Here is a 24,221-nt window from a genome sequence, read left to right as displayed (position 1 = left end):
TAATTTGAAAAAGGGCACTGCTTATTTAGTTGTAGACTTGCGGTAATTTGAAGATGGGCACTGCTTCTTTAGTTGAAGACTTGTGGTAATTTGAAAACAGGCACTGCTTCATTAGTTGAAGACTTGCGGTAATTTGAAAAAGGGCACTGCTTATTTAGTTGAAGACTTGTGGTAATTTGAAAAAGGGCACTGCTTATTTAGTTGAAGACTTGCGGTAATTTGAAAAAGGGCACTGCTTCTTTAGTTGTAGACTTGCGGTAATTTGAAAAAGGGCACTGCTTGTTTAGTTGAAGACTTGTGGTAATTTGAAAATGGGCACTGCTTCATTAGTTGAAGACTTGTGGTAATTTTAAAAAAGAGCACTGCTTATTTAGTTGTAGACTTGTGATAATTTGAAAAAGGGCACTGCTTCTTTAGTTGTAGACTTGCGGTAATTTGAAAAAGGGCACTGCTTATTTAGAGACTTGCGGTAATTTGAAAAATGGCACTGCTACTTTAGTTGTAGACTTGTGGTAATTTAAAAAAGGGCACTGCTTATTTAGTTGAAGAATGGCGGTAATTTGAAAAAAAGGGCGCTGCTTCTTTAGTGGAAGACTTGCGTTAATTTGAAAAAGGGCACCGCACTGGCAACGTTTTCGATATTAAACGTTGAAAAAAAAAAATTGGGATAATAACTGACCGTATGCCTGATTAGCAACACTAAATTGGCCCTAAAGTACGAACGTTGGGGAGACTTGTCCAGGGTGTAAAGCACCTTCCACCCCAATGCAGCTGGGATAGGCTACAGCATTACTTCTTGTTGTGGAGACTTGTCCAGGGTGTAAAGCACCTTCCACCCCAATGCAGCTGGGATAGGCTACAGCATTACTTCTTCTTGACAATTGCAGACTGACCAAGACATTTTCCAAAGCGGTCTGTGTTTGCTAATTTGTATTAAAATGCTTAGAAGTCTTACCTCTAAGTTTTTTGCAAAGTGTGTGTTTTTTCCTTGCATTTCATTTCCTCCAAATGGTGTCAGACCGCTTCTGCGGCTGGTGTGTATATTGCAGACTTCCTGTCCAACAGAGAGCAAAAACTGTTTGGTTTCTTAGCAACCTGACTGCCATTTGTTTGTGAGATGAGTGAAAGAAATGGACTTGACTTGTGTGACGAGGTCTGGACTGAGGGTGTTTAATCCATGACTTGCAATAAGAAATACTTTCAGCGGGCGCGTGAAGATAAAACGTCTGTTTCCTCACACATAACACATCCATTCATGGAGGACGTGTCTTCCACAAGTGTGACTGTCTCACATCAAATGGATAATATTGAAGAAAAGTGGACATTTACAGACTTTGGTTGTCAAGTCTCCAGTTTGGCCACTTTGGAAGGTTCCTGGTCCTGTTCCCCGTCCTCCTGCACCACCCCTCCCCTCTTCCTCAGACCCTTCATCTTGCGTGTTTGCAGCTTGGACAGATCCTGCTTCTGCATGTGCACTCGGCCAAACTTGCTACCGAACACGTCGTGGGAAATGTTCTTCTTCTTCTTGGGCTGCCGGGTCACAGAGAGAAACATTTGTCATGTTTCTGGTAAAAGCTCAGCTTGTTAAACAGCATACAAAATACACACTTGCTGATTATATTTTACATGGAAAACATGACGATATTTAGTCCAGTGGTTCTTGATCTGGGTTCGATCGAACCCTAGGGGTTCGACGAAGGTCAAGACACACCCGACTCATCGTGTAAATAAAACTTTCTCCCTATCACCGTGTTATTAAAGATCCCTTTAATTTTCCATCTGGTTTGCAGTTGTGTAAATGTTAGAATAATTACCTATAAGTTATAACAACTCTTATGCTTCAAGGCTGTTGTTATAGTTATTATCAATTGTGCTGAAGTAGTACTTTTCTATCCGTGCAAAGGCACACAACTTGTGATCTTGCTTTGCGGGTTGTCTCGTGTCAACAGTTTGTTTCCAGACCCTGCCAAGGACGGACATAGAGTACCTCAACCCAAACAGGGCGAAATCACGAGTTTCAGCACATTTCCATTCTGAATAATCACTTGCATTACACCTCCCTTCGGAAGCCGCCTCAGTGATGTTAACTAGGGACCTCCCGAATAAATAGAGGAGCACGTGGGACTGTACCTTAGAGCAGGGGTAGGGAACCTGTGGCTCTTTTGATGATTATATTTATATAGCGCTTTTCTCTAGTGACAAAGCGCTTTATATAGTGACACCCAATATCTAAGTTAAATTTAAACCAGTGTGGGTGGCACTGGGGGCAGGTGTGTAAAGTGTCTTGCCCAAGGACACAAGGGCAGTGACTAGGATGGCGGAAGCGGGAATCGAACCTGGAACCCTCAGGTTGCTAGCACGGCCACTCTCCTAACCGAGCTATGCCGAGTAACTCTTCCATATCAGTAGGTGGCAGTCGGTAGCTGATTGCTTTGTAGATGTGGGAAACAGCGGGAGGCAGAGTGCAGGTAAAAAGTTGTCTAATGCTTAAACTAGGGGTAGGAAACCTATGGCTGTAGAGCCAGATGACTGCACCTGGCTCTCAGATAAATCTTAGCTGACATTGCTTAACACGATAAGTAATGAATAATTCCGCTGGTAATCACATTCAAATCATAAAACATTCTCATGCATTTTAATCCAACCATCCGTTTTCTACCGCACCTGTTCACGATGTTGCATTAATGGTAAGAAGTATTTAAATTTATTATTGGTTAACTTTTTAGAATAACAATGTTGTTAAAAAGAATAAGATTCTTATTATATTCTACAAATGTTTGTCATACTTTTTTTAAAAATGCACAAATTTAGCTGTATTCAGTGTTGAAAAATGTTATATGGCTCCTACGGAAATACATTTTGAAATATTTGGCTTTCATGGCTCTCTCAGCCAAAAAGGTTCCCGACCCCTGCCTTAGAGCATAAGGTGAAAATGTAACTGAGTGTTCAGCCCCATACGTCTCTCCTCATGAGTAAAATTCAACTCTGTCTCTGCTTGATTCCTTCTTCTTGTCTTGTGTAACAGATATAGTTTGGTGTTTGAACCTGACAGTAATTTGTTGTGAGTTCATGCACTGTGTTGGTTTTGTTCTTGGAATAAGGTGATGTTCATGCACGGTTCATTTTGTGCACCAGTAAAAAACTTAGTCATTGCATCAATAATCAGAAACAAGGTACACATGACAATATTTAGTCATTGCAACAATAATCCTGAGTGAAGGAGATTATTAGAAGCAGCGTTTGAATAACTTTTACTGCGAATAAATATCGGCTTCAAATATCACTTATCGGCCTCCTTGACCACTGACCGCTCGTTGGTATCGGCCCGGAACAAAACTATATCAGTTGATCTGCTGCACGCCAATCTACAAACCCCGTTTCCTTATGAGTTGGGAAATTGTGTTACATGTAAATATAAACAGAATACAATGATTTGCAAATCATTTTCAACCCATATTCAGTTGAATGTGCTACAAAGACAACATATTTGATGTTCAAACTCATAAACTTTAGTATTTTTAGCAAATAATAATTAACTTAGAATTTCATGGCTGCAACACATGCCAAAGTAGTTGGGAAAGGGCATGTTCACCACTGTGTTACATCACCTTTTCTTTTAACAACACTCAATAAACGTTTGGGAACTGAGGAAACTAATTGTTGAAGCTTTGAAAGTGGAATTCTTTCCCATTCTTGTTTTATGTAGAGCTTCAGTCCTTCAACAGTCCGGGGTCTCCGCTGTCCTATTTACGCTTCATAATGCGCCACACATTTTCCATGGGAGACAGGTCTGGACTGCAGGCGGGCCAGGAAAGTACCCGCACTCTTTTACTACGAAGCCACGCTGTTGTAACACGTGGCTTGGCATTGTCTTGCTGAAATAAGCAGGGGCGTCCATGATAACGTTGCTCGGATGACAACATATGTTGCTCCAAAAGCTGTATGTACCTTTCAGCATTAATGGTGCCTTCACAGATGTGTAAGTTACCCATGCCTTGGGCACTAATACACCCCCATACCATCACACATGCTGGGTTTTGAACTGTGCATCAATAACAATCCGAATTGTTATTTTCCTCCTTGTTCCGGAGGACACCACGTCCACAGTTTCCAAATATAATTTGAAATGTGGACTCGTCAGACCACAGAACACTTTTCCCACTTTGCATCAGTCCATCTTAGATGAGCTCAGGCCCACCCAAGCCGGTGGCGTTTCAGGATATTGTTGATAAATGGGTTTGGCTTTGCATAGTAGAGTTTTAACTTGCATTTACAGATGTAGCAACCAACTGTAGTTACTGAGAGAGGTTTTGTGAAGTGGTCCTGAACCCATGTGGTGATATCCTTTACACACTGATGTCAGTTTTTGATGCAGTACCGCTTGAGGGATCAAAAGTCCGTAATATCATGGCTTACGTGCAGTGATTTCTCCAGATTCTCTAAACTTTTTGATGATTTTACGGACCGTAGATGGTAAAATCCCTAAATTCCTTGCAATAGCTCGTTGAGAAATGTTGTTCTAAAACTGTTCGACAATTTGCTTACAAAGTGGTGACCCTCACCCCATCCTCATCTGTGAATTACTGAGCATTTTTTGGGGAGCTGCTTTTTTACCCAATCATGGCACCCACCTGTTCCCAATTAGCCCGCACACCTGTAGGATGTTCCATATAAGTGTTTGATGAGCATTCCTCAACTTTATCGGTATCTATTGCCACCTTTCCCAACTTCTTTGTCACGTGTTGCTGGCATCAAATTCTAAAGTTAATGATTATTTGGAAGAAAAAAAAAATGTTAATGAGTTTGAACATCAAATATGTTGTCTTTGTAGCATATTCAACTGAATATGGGTTGAAAAGGATTTGCAAATCATTGGATTCCGTTTATATTTACATCTAACACAATTTCCCAACTCATATGGAAACGGGGTTTGTACACACACACACACACGTACATCTTGATATACAGACACACACACATGAATTGGATTGCACACACACAGATTGGTATACACGTTTACAAATGTGAAGTGAATTATATTTATATAGCGCTTTTCTCTAGTGACTCAAAGCGCTTTACATAGTGAAACCCAATATCTAAGTTACATTCAAACCAGTGTGGGTGGCACTGGGAGCAGGTGGGTAAAGTGCCTTGCCCAAGGACACAACGGCAGTGACTAGGATGGCGGAAGCGGGAATCGAACCTGCAACCCTCAAGTTGCTGGCACGGCCGCTCTACCAACCGAGCTATTTTTTTTATGACTTCATTGAAATGACTTTTTTAAAACTGTGTCACTCAGCTGATTATTTCCTTAATGAAAGTGCTACCAAGTCCAGTGAACTTGTGTGTATTGGATGTTGCTTACCTTCAGAGCCTTGGGCTGTCTGTGGGCTAACTTGTACAGGTCGTCAGAAGCCAGGTGAGTTCTCCTGACCACCAAGTCAAAGGAGGGGCCCATCTCCTCCAGCTCGATGCGTGGAGTCCTGCAGCCCGACTTCTTCAACAAACACCTGCAAGGACACTTTTCACATCAATGTCCTGACAGATTAGTGACTGGGCCGCGTTATGAACATGTTGTGGACACAAGATGGAGCCTGAGAAGGACCACCGTGAAAGGGGACTAATAACATATCACACTAACAAAGTAGCTGGAGAATGCAAAAATGCTCTAAAAAGGTGGAGTTACGGGAAAATGATGTAATAGTAAAACAAACATGACTCCTTTAAAGGGGAACATTATCAGCAGACCTATGTAAGCGTCAATATATACCTTGATGGTGCAGAAAAAAGACCATCTATTTTTTTAACCGATTTCCGAACTCTAAACGGGTGGATTTTGGCGAATTAAACGCCTTTCTGTTTATCGCTCTGGAGGGGATGACGTCAGAATGTGACGTCGCCATTTTCATTTTCACATTACAAACACCGGGTCTCAGCTCTGTTATTTTCCGTTTTTTTCGACTATTTTTTGGAACCTTGGAGACATCATGCCTCGTCGGTGTGTTGTCGGAGGGTGTAACAACACTAACAGGGAGGGATTCAAGTTGCACCACTGGCAAGAAATCTGCCACCAGACCCCCATTGAATGTGCCAAAGTGTCTCCACATTTGACCGGCGATGCTAAGACAGACATGGCACAGAGAAGTATGGATAACCTGCAGATGCATTTGCAACAATAAAGTCAACGAAATCACAAAAGGTGAGTTTTGTTGATGTTGACTTAAGTGCTAATCAGACATATTTGGTCGCGGCGTGACTGCCAGCTAATCGATGCTAACATGCTACGCTAATCGACGCTAACATCGAAGAAGAAACTGAAGCTATTGAGCGAATAGCTATTGACGCTATTCATAGACATAGCATAGCCAAATAGCTGCGTTAGCATCGCCGGTAAAATGTGCAGAACAAACGATCAGGACTTTCGCATCTTTTGACACTGGAGCAACTTAAATCTGTCGATTGGTAAGTGTTTGTTTCGCATTAAATGTGGGTGGAAGGAAACGTAATATAGTTGCAAATGCATCTGCAGGTTATCCATACATCTCTGTGCCATGTCTGCTTTAGCACCGCCGGTAAATAGCATGTTAGCATCGATTAGCGTAGCATGTTATCATCGATTAGCTGGCAGTCACACTTCAACAAAACTCACCTTTGTGATTTTGTTGACTTTATAGTTGCAAATGCATCTGCAGGTTATCCATACATCTCTGTGCCATGTCTGCTTTAGCACCGCCGGTAAATAGCATGTTAGCATCGATTAACTGGCAGTCAACATCAACAAAACTCACCTTTGTGATTTCGTTGACTTTATCATTGCAAATGCATCTGCAGGTTATCCATACATCTCTGTGCCATGTCTGTCATCGCCGGTAAATAGCATGTTGGCATCGGTTAGCTGGCAGTCACGCCGCGACCAAATATGTCTGATTAGCACATAAGTCAACATCAACAAAACTCACCTTTGTGATTTAGTAGACTTTATAGTTGCAAATGCATCTGCAGGTTATCCATACATCTCTGTGCCATGTCTGTCTTAGCATCGCCGGTCAAATGTGGAGACACTCTGGTACATTCAATGGGGGTCTGGCGGCAGACACTTTGGCATCTTCGGGCCGGTGGTGCAACTTGAATCTCTCTCTGTTAGTGTTGTTACAACCTCCGACAACACACCGACGAGGCATGATGTCTCCAAGGTTCCAAAAAATAGTCGAAAAAACAGAAAATAACAGAGCTGAGACCCAGTGTTTGTAATGTGTTCGAGGAAATGAAAATGGTGGGTGTGTTACCTCGGTGACGTCACGTTCTGACGTTATCGCAAAAAAAACGATAAACAAAAAGGCGTTTAATTCGCCAAAATTCACCCATTTAGAGTTTGGAAATCGGTTAAAAAAATATATGGTCTTTTTTCTGCACCATCAAGGTATATATTGACGCTTACATAGGTCTGCTGATAATGTTCCCCTTTAAGGAAATATTAGCGCTGCACACACACACAGCTAAAAGTCGTCTGCTTTAACAGCATAATTACACAGTATTTTGGACATCTGTGTTGCTGAATCTTTAACAATTTGTTCAATTAATATTGGAGACGTCAAAGTAGAAAGATGGAGTTGGGAAGCTTTAGCCTTTAGCCACACAAACACACGGTGATTCCTTGTTTATAATTCCTGGGGGTGAAACTTTACTATGGATCAGAGCGCGGTCAAGCGAACATGAATCCCGACGGAATGTCAACCAGCATTTTTCGGTGAGAAAATTGTGGTAAAAAGTCGCTTCTTACTAGGGTTGGGTATCGTTTCAATTCGAACGATTCCGATCCTGATTCTTTGTTTCGATTCCGATTCCTAACGATTCTCGGTTCCGATTCTTTCTTTAAATAAACTCTTCCGTCTGTGGCACCGACATCTTCCCCATTGCCGCTACGGTGAACGGAGTACGCTGAGCACACTGCGGAGCGTGGCTAGCAGGTTGTAAATTGTCTATGAAAAAATACGCGGGATAATTTCTTAGCTGCCTCAACGTTGGCGCAAAACACATTATTTATTGCATTTACATTGTTTTACTTACCGGACTCGGATTGCAGTGCAGTCACCGAGGTGCCAGGCTGGGCGTCGGAGCCGGAGCCAGAGGCATAGGCAGAGGAGGACGTTCGGCGTTGCGCGTCGAAAACGGGACACGCATTTATTTGTACTCTATGAACTGGGAGGTGCTTCATCATGTTCGACGTGCACCCTCCTAAGCACGAAACAGTCCTGTCGCACGTGTTGCATTTGGCCGAGATTTAATTTTTTTTTGTAAAATAAAGCCACACTTTCGACCGCCGACGACCGCTATCCATGCTAACACTTCCGTCGGTGGGAGCTTCTTCGTTGGTGTTCAACGGCTTTTTCTTCCGGGTCGGCGGACATTATTTTTTCCCGGTCGGCGGACTGGGTATCGAAACTAGGAATCGTAATTTAAACTTTTGAACGATACCGGGAGAATCGGAAAGTTAGTCCCAGTTCCAATCGATACTCCACACCCAACTTCTTACCGGAGAAAAGCTGAGCTTGTGCCGTCCATAAAGCTGCCGTCAACTCCCCTGAGACATTGGCGTCAAGACACCTGTAGACGTACACCCTTCCGACTATCAGGTACTATAACTCACTAAAACACTAGCAACACGATAGAAAGATAAGGGATTTCCCAGAATTATCCTAGTAAATGTCTCTAAAAACATCGGAATTTGTCCCAATGCAATCACATTTTTTTTTTGTAATTTGTCGCTATCAATATCCTCAAAAACAAATCTTTCCTCCTCGCTCAAATTAATGGGGAAATTGTCGTTTTCTCGGTCCGAATAGCACTTTTTGCTGGAAGCTCCCATTATAAACAATGTGAATACATGAGAAGCCCCCACACGTGTGACATCATCGTCTGCTACTTCCGGTACAGGCAGGGCTTTTCTCTTAGCACCGAAAGTTGCGAACTTTATCGTGGATGTTCTCTACTAAATCCTTTCAGCAAAAATATCGCGAAAAGATCAAGTATGACACATAGAATGGACCTGCTATCCCCGTTTTAAATAAGAACATCTCATTTCAGTAGGCCTTTAAATAGTCGTCCCTTGATTAGACGCAGGTGTGTCCCCTAACAACAGAGGCGGGTGAAAATCACAAGTAACCACGGTGACCAAAACAAACTCACAGGTGCAGAAAGAAACAAGAACGAAAGGAGTCCAAAACTAACAGAAAAAACACAAAACACGGATCATGAGAAGTTCTGGTTTGGTCGTCCTCGTCCGGACAGACGGATGACACCGAGACGCTTTACTGAACCTAAAGTTGCTTCGTTACAAGCGAGGGTCATTAAACGGGTCTGCAGTACTCGGAGGAGCCTAGGTCCAAAAAAATGAAGGGACTCCTCCACTGGAGAAGCCAAACCAACCAATCCAATCCACTTTATTTATATAGCACATTTAAACAACAATAACGTTTCCAAAGTGCTGCACGGCCATGTTAAAAACAATTATAAAAAATAAATAAATAAATAAATAAATAAGACATGCACCTGGGGATAGGTTGATTGGCAACACTAAATTGGCCCTAGTGTGTGAATGTGAGTGTGAATGTTGTCTGTCTATCTGTGTTGGCCCTGCAATGAGGTGGCGACTTGTCCAGGGTGTACCCCGCCTTCCGCCCGATTGTAGCTGAGATAGGCGCCAGCACCCCCCGTGACCCCGAAAGGGAATAAGCGGTAGAAAATGGATGGATGGATGGATAAATAAATAAAATAAAATTTAAAAAAAAAGTATATATAAATATATTATGCTCCACCAATGACTGAATAAAAACCAAAAATAAATAAATATAAAACCAATAAAAACAATATAAAAACAAATATGATTAAAAACTATTTTAAAGGGTAAAATCAATTAAAACAGTGAAATAGAAATCAAAGTGTATAAAAAACACAGAGGACCACACAACTCACGTAGTGTTAAAAGGCAAAGAATAAAAGTGGGTCTTAAAACGAGACTTAAAAGACTCCACTGTGGAAGCAGTTTGAACATGGAGCGGCAGAGTGTTCCAGAGAAGGCCCTGTCTCCCCTGGTCTTAAGTCTGGTCTTGGGCACCACGAGCTGGAGCTGGCTCTCGGACCTCAGAGCGCGCGCAGGAATGTAAATCCGGATGAGGTCCGAGATATATTGAGGTATCAGTCCATGTAAAGATTTAAAAACAAACAGCAATGTTTTAAAATCAATTCTAAAATGAACAGGGAGCCAGTGCAAACTCTGAAGAATTGGGGTTATATGCTGGCGTTTACTGGCCCCTGTTAAAAGTCCTGCTGCCGCGTTCTGGACTAACTGCAACCGGGAGAGAGCTTTTTGGCTAATGCCAGCATAAAGTGCATGGCAGTAGTCCAGGCCACTTGAAATAAAAGCATGCACGACTTGTTCAAAAAGGTTAAAAGATAAAAACGGTTTAACCTTTACTAAAAGACGAAGGTGATAAAAACACGATTTTAAAACGCCATTGACTTGTTTGTCTAGTTTAAAATGGCTGTCTATGGTGACGCCAAGGCTGGTGACTTTGGGACGCACATAATAGTGAGGGCCGGACCAAAAAGAAACGGGGTGTTACTTTTTTCATTATATTTTATTTTATTATAATCTTCTATTTTTTTCCCTCCCATTCCCCCCACGCGTTTACCTGTAAATCACCTTTTTTGTAAGGGGCGCTGGATGCCGGCAGACCCGTCAGCAATCCTGTTCTGTCTCCCTGTAACGTTTGTCTGATCCTGAATGGGATTGTGCTGAAAATTTTAATTTTCCTGAATGAACTCTCTTGAAGGAATACATAAAAGTACTATCTAATCTAATCTACTAGTGTTTTAGTGAGATTATATGGTCGTACCTGAAAGTCGGAGGGATGTGGCCACGGGTGTGGTGACCGCCAGTGTCTCCGAACGGAAGCCACGTTCCTCGACGAGGCAAGGCAGCCGGGCTGAGATTTTTTTTTTTCCCCCCTCCACCACGGTGTAAGCATCCGACAGCTGGGGGCGGCCGTTGGGAGGAGGCAAGAGAGTCCGCAGCTGCAGGAGGCGAGGCACGACGCAAGCTCTCCGCTACGGTGAGAGCCGATTTAATACCACCATTTTCTCACCGAAACCTGCTGGTTGATATGTGGTCGGGAACCATGTTCGCTTGACCGCTCTGTTCCATAGTAAATCTTCATAGTCATCTTTCGGGAATGTAAACAAGGAAACACCGGCTGTGTTTGTTTTGCTAAGGGCAGCCGCAATACACCGCTTCCCACCTACATCTTTCTTCTTTGACGTCTCCATTATTCATTGAACAAATTGCAAAGGATTCAGCAACACAGATGTCCAGAATACTGTGTAATCATGCGATTAAAGCAGATGACTTATAGCTGGGATCGGTGCTGGATCAAAATGTCCGCTACAATATAAACTATCAGACTGCGTGGTCGGGAGTAGTGGGTTTATGTAGGCCTTTAGCACAGTGCACAGTCAGCGCCCTCATGAGTGATGACTCTCACCTGTAGCTCCGCAGGTATATTTTCCCGTCCAGGGCGGTGAAGTGCAGGACATGTTCCAAACCTGCCAGCCGCACCGCGGGCACAGTAGGACCCCTGAAGAAGTCTGAAACAGATGTTCCATGTCAAACACACATCCATTATCTTCTCTGGTGTGTCATGCGTGGCCGCCCACCGGTGAACAGACTCTTTAGGCGCTTGTGCTCGTTGTCCAAATCGAAAGCCTCGCCGGCAAAGACCAGCATGGGTTTGGTTCCCTCGGGACAGGTGTTGGACTGGAGGACACAAGCACGGCTCAGACAGGACATGCAGACTCACGCTGACTCACTACTGCAGCTGCCCTCGTTTTAGCATCACAGCACCTCACTTATCAAAACACATGCGGCTGATACTGTGTCGGTGCTTCATAATATGATACCATGTCCGTGTTTCATAATATGATACCGTGTCATGTCAGTGCTTCATAATATGATACGGTGACAGTAGTTCATAATATGATACTGTGTCAGTGTTTCATATGATGATGTCAGTGATTTATAATATGATACAGTGTCAATGGTTCATAATATGATACAGTGTCAGTGGTTAATAATATGATACCGTGTCAGTGTTTCATAATATGATACTGTGTCAGGGGTTCATAATATGACACCATGTCAGTATTTCATAATATGATACCGTGTCAGTGCTTCATAATATGATACAGTGTCAGTGGTTCATAATATGATACGGTGTCTGTAGTTCATAATATGATAGTGTCAGTGGTTCATAATATGATACAGTATCAGTGTTTCATAATATGATACTGTGTCAGTGGTTCATAATATGATACTGTGTCAGTGGTTCATAATATGATACAGTGTCAGTGTTTCGTAATATGACACGGTGTCAGTGGTTCGTAATATGATACAGTGTCAGTGGTTCATAATATGATACTGTGTCAGTGGTTCATAATATGATACAGTGTCAGTGGTTCATAATATGATACTGTGTCAGTGGTTCATAATATGATACAGTGTCAGTGGTTCATAATATGATACTGTGTCAGTGGTTCATAATATGATACAGTGTCAGTGGTTCATAATATGATACTGTGTCAGTGGTTCATAATATGATACTGTGTCAGTGGTTCATAATATGATACAGTGTCAGTGGTTCATAATATGATACAGTGTCAGTGTTTCATAATATGATACAGTGTCAGTGATTTATAATATGATACCGTGTCAGTGGTTTATAATATGATACTGTGTCAGTGGTTCATAATATGATACCGTGTCAGTGTTTCATAATATGATACAGTGTCAGTTGTTCATAATATGATACTGTGTCAGTGTTTCATAATATGATACAGTGTCAGTGATTTATGATACAGTGTCAGTGTTTCATAATATGATATCCTGTCAGTGGTTTATAATATGATACAGTGTCAGTGTTTCATAATATGATACAGTGTCAGTGTTTCATAATATGATACGGTGTCAGTGTTTCATAATATGATACGGTGTCAGTGGCTCATAATATGATACTGTGTCAGAATTTCATGATATGGTACTGTGTCAGTGTTTCATAATATGATACCATGTCAGTGGTTCATAATATGACACCGTGTCAGTGGTTTATAATATGATACTGTGTCAGTGCTTCATAATATGATACCATGTCAGTGGTTCATAATATGACACCGTGTCAGTGGTTTATAATATGATACTGTGTCAGTGCTTCATAATATGATATTGTGTCTGTGTTTAATAACATGATACGGTGTCAATATTTAATAATGTGATATGGTGTCAGTGTTTCATAATATGATACCACACCAGTGGTTCATAATATGATACCATGCCAGTGGTTCATAATACGATACGGTGTCAGTGCTTCATAATAAGATACGGTGTCAGTTGTTCATAATACGATACGTGTCAGTGGTTCATAATATGATACTGGGTCAGTGGTTTGTAATATGATACAGTGTCAGTGGTTCATAACATGATACGGTGTCAGTGGTTTATAATATGATACCGTGTCAGTGTTTCATAATATGATACCGTGTCACTGGTTTATGATACCCTGTCATTGTTTCATAATATGATACCGTGTCAGTGGTTTATAATATAATACAGAGTAAGTGGTTTATAATATGATACCATGTCAGTGTTTCATAATATGATACCGTGTTAGTGGTTTATAATATAATACAGAGTAAGTGGTTTATAATATGATACCATGTCAGTGTTTCATAATATATCGTGTCAGTGGTTTATAGTATGATACTGTGCCTGTGGTTCATCATATAATACCATGTCATGGTTCATAATATGATACCGTGTCAGTGTTTCACAATATGGTATTGTGTCTGTGTTTCATAACATGATACGGTGTCAGTGTTTCATAATATGATGTCAGTGGTTTGTAATATGATACTGTGTTAGTGTTTCATAATATGAGACTTTGTCAGTGTTTCACAATATGATATTCTGTTGGTGTTTCATAATATGATACGGTGTCAGTTGTTCATAATACGATACGTGTCAGTGGTTTATATGATACGGTGTCAATGGTTCATAATATGATACCTTGTCATTGTTTCATATGATACCGTGTCACTGGTTTATAATATGATACAGAGTAAGTGGTTTATAATGATACCTTGTCAGTGTTTCATAATATGAGACTGTGTCAGTGTTTCATTATGTGATACGGTGTCAGTGTTTCCTAATATGATACCATGTCACTGTTTCATTATATGATATGGTGTCTGTGTTTCATGATACTGTGTCAGTGGTTCATAACATGATACCGTGTCAGTGTTTCATAATATGACACCGTGTCAGTGTTTCATAATATGACACCGTGTCAGTGTTTCATAGGATTAGTGATTTCGAAGTAGCTAAAACACTGTGGATGGATGTTAGCCGGTGTTTCAGTGTTAAAATTTTCACCTTTATCTTGACTTTTTACACCAAAATGCCTCCATTCTCCCTTTTCTGTCCACACACTGTGTCTGCTTGTAAGTACTCAGTGTGTGTGCACTGCCCAACATGCTCCTCTGCTCCTAAAAGCAGTAATATCAACACGTGGCGACGCTCTGACACGCCCGTGAATCGGCACTTTTCAAACAGAGTACAGTATCGTTTTGATTGATTAGTACCGTGATACTGTACTAGTACCAGTATATCGTACAAGCCTACTCCCGTGTTTTCATATATGAAGGACGTCATCAACAAATAGCTGGCAGGCATCAAAGCACATCGTAAATAGAGTCAACATATAACAGGAGGGTGTCATGGAACGGTCAGGATGACATAAGGTGTGCTGCACGTGTGATGTGGTGAGGCAAATACACCAGTGTGGTATACATACCTTTATCTCACTCAGGGAGACAAACTTCTCGATCCCCAGTTCAATCATATCCAGCACGTGGAAGTCAAACAAGCGACCTGAAAATGAAGCAGACATTTTAAAACCATGACGAGTCAGCTTTACGACACATTTCAGGAGAAAATGACACAAGGTGCTAAAACTGTCTTGACGACAAACACCCAAAGTAGCTTTCGTGCGCACATTTACTTTTAACTTTGGCCAGGAAAAAAGGATGAGTGGTGATAAAGAGGTGACATGTCGCCCCTCCACTTTATTACAAACCCTGTTTCCATGTCTATGGTGAATCCAGTGTAAATTAGCATCAAGCTAGCGCATTTTTAAGATGTAAAGCCATATTGTACTTTTGGGCGCCTTCCTCTTGCTTTGTCAGCGTGGAAATTATTCTGTGCTGGTTTGTTTGAAATATAATTTGAAATGTGGACTTGTCAGACCAAAGAACACTATTCCACTTTGCATCAGTCCGTCTTCGATGAGAAGCCGGGCGGTGTTTCTGGATGTTGTTGATAAATGGCTTTAACTTTCACTTACAGATGTAGCGACAAACTGTATTTAGTGACAGTGGTTTTCTAAAGTGTTCCTGAGCCCATGTGGTGATATCCTTTAGAGATTGATGTCGGTTTTTGATACAGTCGTCTGAGTGCTCGAAGGTCACGGTCATTCAATGTTGGTTTCCGGCCATGCCGCTTACGTGGAGTGATATCTCCAGATTCTCTGAACCTTTTGATGATATTAAGGAGTGTAGATGTTGAAATCCTTAAATTTCTTGCAATTGCACTTTGAGAAAGGTTGTTCTTAAACTGTTTGACTATTTCCTCACGCAGTTGTGGGCAAAGGGGTGTACCTCGCCCCATCCTTTCTTGTGAAAGACTGAGCATTTTTTGGGGCAGTTGTTTTTATACCCAATCATGGCACCCACCTGTTCCCAATAAGTGTTCGATGAGCATTCCTCAAGTTTATCCGTATTTATTGCCACCTTTCCCAACTTCTTTGTCACGTGTTGCTGGCATCAAATTCTAAAGTTAATGATTATTTGTAAACAAAACTGTTTACATCAGTCTGAACATCAAATATGTTGTCTTTGTAGCATATTCAACTGAATATGGGTTGAAAATGATTTGCAAATCATTGTATTCTGTTTATATTTACATCAAACACAATTTCCCAACTCATATAGAAACGGGCTTTGTATATATATATATACACACATACATACATATATATATATATAATTTGCAAACATCTCTAGCAAACCAACTTTCACATTGTCATTGTGGGGTATTGTGTGGAGAATTTTGAGGACAGAAATATAATTTTTTCCCCATTTTGGAATAAGTCTGAAAAAAATTAGGAAAAGTGTTGCACTGAATTCCTTCTGGATGCACCGTATGGACGACGAGATAATAATGCAACAATATAATTAAACTTATATATTACTTACAGATACCAAGTCTGCAAATCAGAAAGTACCCAGTAACAAATGTGTCCGCAACTTTTAACCTACAGCGTCATTAACAGCCATCCATCCATTTCCTACCGCTTATTCCCTTTTTGGGGTCGCCGGCGCCTATCTCAGCTACAATCGGGCGGAAGGCGGTGGATACCCTGGACAAGTCGCCACCTCATCGCAGGTCATTAACTTCATTTATTGAATTATTGAATAATTCTGGCCACTCCACTTTAAACCTAAAAACCGGCTGTTTTTGCACACCAGTCATTTAACTTGACTAAACATGTTCGCACATTCCACACCGTTAAATAATAAAAGTATGCGTGATAAGTGCTGATATCATATCAGATGGGTATCGGCCCATTCCCACAGCTCCAATATTGGTATGGAATTGGGGGTGGAAAAAGTAGTATGTGGACACAGCGAGTGAAAGCCATACCAAATATGAGGTTATTGGGTCGTTTCTTGTTGTGGGAACCAAAAAGAAACAGAGAGCAGTCGGTCTTTTTGGAGAAGAATTCCTAAAAAACAAAAAGAAATATAGAGTGTAAGACATTTGTAGTGAATGTAGAAATGAATTTCCGGCTTGTGTAGCACATTGTTGACTAACCAGGGACGTGGAGTCCTCAAATGGCCGAGTGATGTTCTTCCTGAAAAGCAAACTGTTGTTATTTTATGCACTGCAGCTGAGTGGAGAGAAGAGCTAATACTACAAACCCTGTTTCCATATGAGTTGGGAAATTGTGTTCGATGTAAATATAAACAGAATACAATGATTTGCAAATTTGCATATTCAGTTGAATATGCTACAAAGACAACATATTTGATGTTCAAACTCAAAAACTTTATTTTTTATTGCAAATAATAATTAACTTAGAATTTCATGGCTGCAACACGTGCCAAAGTAGTTGGGAAAGGGCATGTTCACCACTGTGTTACATCACCTTTTCTTTTAACAACACTCAATAAACGTTTGGGAACTGAGGAAACTAATTGTTGAAGCTTTGAAAGTGGAATTCTTTCTCATTCTTGTTTTATGTAGGAGCTCCACGACCCGTGACGTCACGCGCACATCGTCTGCTACTTCCGATACAGGCAAGGCGGCAACAGCGGGGTAGGACAAACCGGGGTCCTACTCAAGATGGAGGCCAGGAGGCGGAGTATGCAGCGGAACGGAGCCTGGATTGACGCTGCAGCGATCGGAGCCAGGTGCGTAAAACACACCCCTGCTCTCAAACTGTGCATCGCCTCCTGCTGTATTAAAAAGGGGAGAAGGAGGAGCAGTCGGGGCAGAAGAAGACGAACAAGACGAGCGAGACCAGACGAAAGATGAGCCCCCGAGGAAGACGGAGTCGCCGGCGACCGAAAAGCCAGCCAAGCCGAGCAGCAGAGGAAGAAGCGCTGGAAATCGGCGCGACCGACTGGGACTCAAACTGGTTTATTGAAATAATAAACGAGAGTCAAACCTGCTCCGCGATGTCTTTCATCGATGGTCCATGCAACCCTTGAAGCCGTTCACACTAGTCCTTCACTCTCACTTTCCTCATCCACGAATCTTTCATCCTCGCTTAAATTAACAGGAAAATCGTCGCTTTCTCGGTCCGAATCGCTCTCGCTGCTGGTGGCCATGATTGTAAACAATTTTCAGATGTGAGGAGCTCCACAACCCGTGATGTCACGCGCACATCGTCTGCTACTTCCGGTACAGGCAAGGCTTTTTTATTAGCGACCAAAAGTTGCGAACTTTATCCTCGATGTTCTCTACTAAATCCTTTCAGCAAAAATATGGCAATATCGGGAAATGATCAAGTATGACACACAGAATGGACCTGCTATCCCCGTTTAAATAAGAAAATCTCATTTCAGTAGGCTTTTAAAGGCTTGGTCTTCACTTGTTTAAATAAATTCATTCATTTTTTTACTTTGCTTCTTGTAACTTTCAGAAAGACAATTTTAGAGAAAAAATACATCCTTAAAAATGATTTTAGGATTTTTAAACACATATACCTTTTTACCTTTTAAATTCCTTCCTCTTTTTTCCTTACAATTTTAATCAATGTTCAAGTATTTTTTTTAAATAATAAATACATTTTAATTTAACTCTTCATTTTAGCTTCTGTTTTTTCGCTGAAGAATATTGTGAAATATTTCTTCAAACTTATTATGATTACAATTTAAAAAAAAATTATTCTGGCAAATCTAGAAAATCTGTAGAATCAAATTTAAATCTTATTTCAAAGTCTTTGGAATTCCTTTTAAAAATAATGATTTGTCTTTGTTAGAAATATAGCTTGGTCCAATTTGTTATATATTCTAACAAAGTGCAGATTGGATTTGAACCTATTTAAAACATGTCATCAAAAATATATATTTATTGTGAGAAATCATTAAGATGATCAGTGTTTCCACAAAGATAAATATCATTAATTATTAATAATAACATAGAGTTAAAGGTAAATCGAGCAAATTGGCTATTTCTGGCAATTTATTTAAGTGTGTATCAAACTGGTAGCCCTTCGCATTAATCAGTACCCAAGAAGTAGCTCTTAGTTTCAAAAAAGTTGGTGACCCCTGTTCTAGTCCTTCACTCTCACTTTCCTCATCCACAAATCTTTCATCCTCGCTCAAATTAATGGGGTGATTAATGGGGAACCATAGACATGAGCGGAGAGCTTGCGTCGTCCCTCCTGCAGCTGTCAAAGAGGCAGCTGTGGACTCTCTTGCCACCTCCGACCGGCCTCCCCCGAACGTGGGATGCTTCCACTGTGGAGGAGGGGGGAAAAAAAAAATCTCAACCTCGTCGAGAAACGTGGTTTCCCTTGGAGACACTGGCGGTCACCACACCCATCCGACTTTAAGGTTGTACTGGTACGACAATATATAATCTCACTAAAACACTAGTAACACAATAAGCAGATAAGGGATTTTCCAGAATTATCCTAGTAAATGTGTCTAATAACATCTGAATCGCTCCCACTGCCCTCGTCTTTTTCTAGTCCTTCACTCTCACTTTCCTCATCCACAAATCTTTCATCCTCGCTCAAATTAATGGGGGAAATCGAATAGAATGGACCTGCTATCCCCGTTTAAATAAGAACATCTCATTTCAGTAGGCCTTTAAAAAAAAATGGATATCATGCATCCCTAAATAATGTCGTGTAATTCTGACAAACACATTCTACAAGCATGAGGCACATATACAAATAGAAGGCACTTACTTTTTGTAAAGCACAGCATTGGGTTTTTTCAAGGAATACTGTAAGAGAGAAAACATGTATTTTGTCAAATAAAAATGTCATTGATTTATTTACAGACAGACATCATTTTGTACGACATTTTTGTTTCTTTTGATAATATCAGTCGGTTCTGCAGAAAGGTCATCCCTACAAGCACACAGTTTATGACCCACTCTTCAAATGAACATGATCATGTATCGCATTTCCCATGACCGTAGGGCGCATATAGGGTCTATTTTCATATATAAGGTGCACCGGATTATAAGGCGCATTAAAGGAGTCATATTATTATGATTATTTTCTAAATGTAAAAGACTTCCTTGTGGTCTACATAACATGTAATGGTGCTTCTTTGCTCAAAATGTTGCATGGATGATGTTTTACACATCATCTTCAACTCCCTTTCTGACCGTTTTGTGGGCGCTCTTATTTACGTGCCTCCACTTGGACAGCGCCTTCTCCTTGTTGTAGCGGTGTAGCGTGCAAGGACGGGAGTGGAAAAAGTGTCAAAAGATGGCGCTAACTGTTTTAATGACATTCAGACTTTACTTGAATCAATAACGGAGCAGCATCTCCTCATCCGTGGCTCACTAGATCAGGGGTCACCAACCTTTTTGAAACTAAGAGCTACTTCTTGGGTACTGATTAATGTCAAGGGCTACCAGTTTGATACAGACTTAAATAATTTGTTAGAAATAGCCAATTTGCTCAATTTACCTTTAATAAATAAGACTTAGTCTTCACTTATTTAAATAAATTCATTAATTTTTTTCACTTTGCTTCTTGTAACTTTCGGAAAGACAATTTTAGAGAAAAAATACAGCCTTAAAAATGATTTTAGGATTTTTAAACACATATACCTTTTAAATTCCTTCCTCTTCTTTCCAGACAATTTTAATCAATATTCAAGTATTTTTTTTAATAATAAATAGATTTTAATTTAATTCTTAATTTCAGCTTCTGTTTTTTTGACGAAGAATATTTGTGAAATATTTCTTCAAACTTACTATGATTAAAATAAAAAAATATACATATTCTGGCAAATCTAGAAAATCTGTAGAATCAAATTTAAATCTTATTTCAAAGTCTTTTGAATTTCTTTAAAAAATTTTGTTCAGGAAAATCTAGAAGAAATAATGATTTGTCTTTGTTAGAACTATAACTTGGTCCAATTTGTTATATATTCTAACAAAGTGCAGATTGGATTTTAACCTATTTAAAACATGTCATCAAAATTCTAAAATTAATCTTAATCAGGAAAAATTACTAATGATGTTCCTTAAAAAAATTTTTTCAAAAAGATTGGAATTAGCTAGTTTTTCTATTCATTTTTTTCGGTTGAATTTTGAACTTTAAAGAGTCGAAATTGAAGATAAACTGTTTCAAAATTAAATTTTAATTTTTTTCCCATTTTCTCCTCTTTTAAACCGTTCAATTAAGTGTTTTTTTCATCATTTATTCTCTACAAAAAACCTTCCGTAAAAGGAAAAAAAATGTACGACGGAATGACAGACAAAAATAACCATTTTTTTACATATATATAGATTTATTTATTAAAGGTAAGTTGAGCAAATGGCTATTTCTGGCAATTTATTTAAGTGTGTATCAAACTGGTAGCCCTTCGCATTAATCAGTACCCAAGAAGTAGCTCTTGCTTTCAAAAAGGTTGGTCTAAATGCATCTCTTATGTGTGACTGCCATCTACCGGTCATACTTATTACACCATGCACATAATAAAATAGCTTCGAGGTCAATAAGCACAACCAGAATAATTCCGTACATTAGGCGCACCGTCGAGTTTTTTGGGGGGAAAAAAATGTATTTCACGTTTGCCTTAGAGTCCGGAAAATACTGTAATTGTCGGTGACAAAATTGTATTGTCAACATTTGTCGGCTAATAATTGTTGTTTACTTGCTTGTTTGTAACCATCATTCATTTCTGCATTCCCTTACAAGAAATAACAGCAATAGGAATAAGAAACTTCTCCTGCAGTGTCCAATATTTGTTTCAAAGTCACACTTGTAGATTTTTGCTTTCTTTCTGAAAAATTACTGAATCGTTTTATATCGTATCGTATCGTATCGTAAAAATATAAGAAAATAAGTGTATCCCCCCTGAATCGCATTGGTAACCACAAATTCTGAATCGATTCGCTGCGGAAACAAATAGTTAACAGAAAGGCAGAAGAAGACAAAACTAAAATGGTTTCACAAAGAGAGACTCACGATGTCCTTGAGTGCCTGGCTGACACTTTGACTGCAGTTTCCTCCTTTCATGATCATGGCGCTCTTACCGTCCTCACACAGTTTGGGCGCTCGCCTCTCCAGGAAGCGCTTAGTGCGTTTTAACTTGGGTTTTCTTAGGGCACAGACACACAACACAACATGAACACATTGTGAAATATGGTATAAATAGATATATGTGGCTCCAGCACTCCCCATGACCCCGAAAGGGACAAGCGGTAGAAAATGGATGGATGAACACACAATACAACATGAACACATTGTGAAATATGGATATGTGAACCCAGGTTAAAGGCCTACTGACACCCACTAATACCGACCACGCAGTCTGATACTTTATATATCAATGATATATAAACAGGGACAGCGTGGCGCGGTGGGAGAGTGGCTGGTTGGCGCCTTGCATGGCAGCTCCCTCCATCAGTGTGTGAATGTGTGTGTGAATGTGGAAGTAGTGTCAAAGCGCTTTGGGTAGAAAAGCGCTATACAAGTACAACCCATTTATCATAATGATGAAATATTAACATTGCAACACATGCCGATACGGCCTTTTTAGTTGACTAAATTGCAATTTTAAATTTCCCGGCGAAGTGTCCTGTAGCGGACATTATTTTCCAGCCCGATTCAAGCTACAAGTCGCCTGCTTTAATCGCATAATTACACAGTATTCTGGACATCTGTGTTGCTGAATCTTTTGCAATTAGTCCAATTAATAATGGAGACGTCAAAGAAGAAAGATGTAGGTGGGAAGCTTTTAGCCTTTAGCAACACAAACAGAGCCGGTGAAGGTGAAGCTTTACTATGGATCAGAGCGGTCAAGCGAACATGGATCCCGACTACATGTTAACCGGCAGTTTTCGGTGAGAAAATTGTAGTAATAAGTCGGCTCTTACCGGAGACAGCGGAGCTTCTGTCCTGCTGCAGAGACACTGGCGGTAAACACACCCGTGGCCACACCTCTCTGACTTACAGGTACTATTTAATCTCACTAAAACACTAGCAACACAATAGGCAGATAAGGGATTTTCCAGAATTATCCTAGTAAATGTGTCTAATAACATCTGAATCGCTCCCACTGCAATCGCCTTTTTTTTCTAGTCCTTCACGGCTTCACGGTGGAAGAGGGGTTAGTGAGTCTGCCTCACAATACGAAGGTACTGCAATCCTGGGTTCAAATCCAGGCTCGGGATCTTTCTGTGTGGAGTTTGCATGTTCTCCCCGTGAATGCGTGGGTTCCCTCCGGGTACTCCGGCTTCCTCCCACTTCCAAAGACATGCACCTGGGGATAGGTTGATTGGCAACACTAAATTGGCCCTAGTGTGTGAATGTGAGTGTGAATGTTGTCTGTCTGTCTGTGTTGGTCCTGCGATGAGGTGGCGACTTGTCCAGGGTGTACGCCGCCTTCCGCCCTATTGTAGCTGAGATAGGCGCCAGCGCCCCCCGCGACCCCGAAAGGGAATAAGCGGTAGAAAATGGATGGATGGATGGATAGTCCTTCACTCTAAATTTCCTCATCCACGAATCTTTCATCCTCGCTCAAATAAATGGGGAAATTGTCGCTTTCTCGGTCGGAATAGCTCTTGCTGCTGGTGGCCATGATTGTAAACAATGTTCAGATGCGAGGAGCTCCACAACCCGTGACGTCACGCACACATTGTCTGCTACTTTCGGTACAGGCAAGGCTTTTTTATTAGCGACCAAACATTGCGAACTTTATCGTCGATGTTCTCTACTTAATCGTTTCAGCAAATATACGGCAATACTATCAAGTATGACACATAGAATGGACCTGCTATCCCTGTTTGAAAAAGAAAATCTCATTTCAGTAGGCCTTTAAGAACCACTGCGTTAGATCCACTATGGATTGGACTTTCACAATATCATGTTAGATCCGCTCGACGTCCATTGCTTTCGGGGGGGGGGGGGGCACATATGCAGTCCTCTCCAAGGTTTCTCATAGTCATCATTGTCGACGTCCCATTGGGGTGAGTTTTTCCTTGCCCTTATGTGGGCCCTACCGAGGATGTCGTTGTGGTTTGTACAGCCCTTGTTATTTAGGGCTATATAAACAAACATTTATTGATTGATTGACAACACGTGGTAGAGTTCAGTAAAATATGTACACAAACTGATCAAACGCGTTAGCATTGAAAATTAGGTGTTGGACGAACACAAATCCCTCCATAATGTTTCATTCATGCCAAAGAAAGACGTGAGTGGACAAACTTACACGATACCGTCGGACTGAGTCATCTTGGAGTGACTTTATTCGTGTTGCGAGTCGAAAAGTCTTCACTTTGCTCGGCTCCACGTGACTGCGTGCGGCGGAAGTGCTACGGCGACTCCACTAGGACAATAAGACTCCGGCGGAAG

The 24,221-nt window shown here is 40.7% G+C and overlaps 1 protein-coding gene across 1 annotated transcript; it reads right to left on the bottom strand.

Annotated features, from left to right (window-relative positions):
• Nucleotides 1-1,154: 1,154 nt before the first annotated feature.
• On the bottom strand, nucleotides 1,155-24,221 carry rpf2 (ribosome production factor 2 homolog). Its single transcript, XM_061894097.1, has 10 exons — nucleotides 24,079-24,221; nucleotides 21,831-21,963; nucleotides 19,587-19,624; nucleotides 16,979-17,018; nucleotides 16,808-16,889; nucleotides 14,901-14,977; nucleotides 11,713-11,812; nucleotides 11,541-11,643; nucleotides 5,366-5,510; nucleotides 1,155-1,530 (listed from the first exon to the last, which is right to left on the bottom strand). The coding sequence occupies exons 1-10, from the start codon at nucleotides 24,099-24,101 to the stop codon at nucleotides 1,342-1,344; spliced, it is 930 nt and encodes a 309-aa protein (XP_061750081.1). The 5' UTR covers nucleotides 24,102-24,221; the 3' UTR covers nucleotides 1,155-1,341.

This window comes from Nerophis ophidion, linkage group LG03, assembly GCF_033978795.1.
Source record: "Nerophis ophidion isolate RoL-2023_Sa linkage group LG03, RoL_Noph_v1.0, whole genome shotgun sequence".
Taxonomy (NCBI): domain Eukaryota; kingdom Metazoa; phylum Chordata; class Actinopteri; order Syngnathiformes; family Syngnathidae; genus Nerophis; species Nerophis ophidion.
This window is presented reverse-complemented; position numbering and strand designations above follow the sequence as displayed.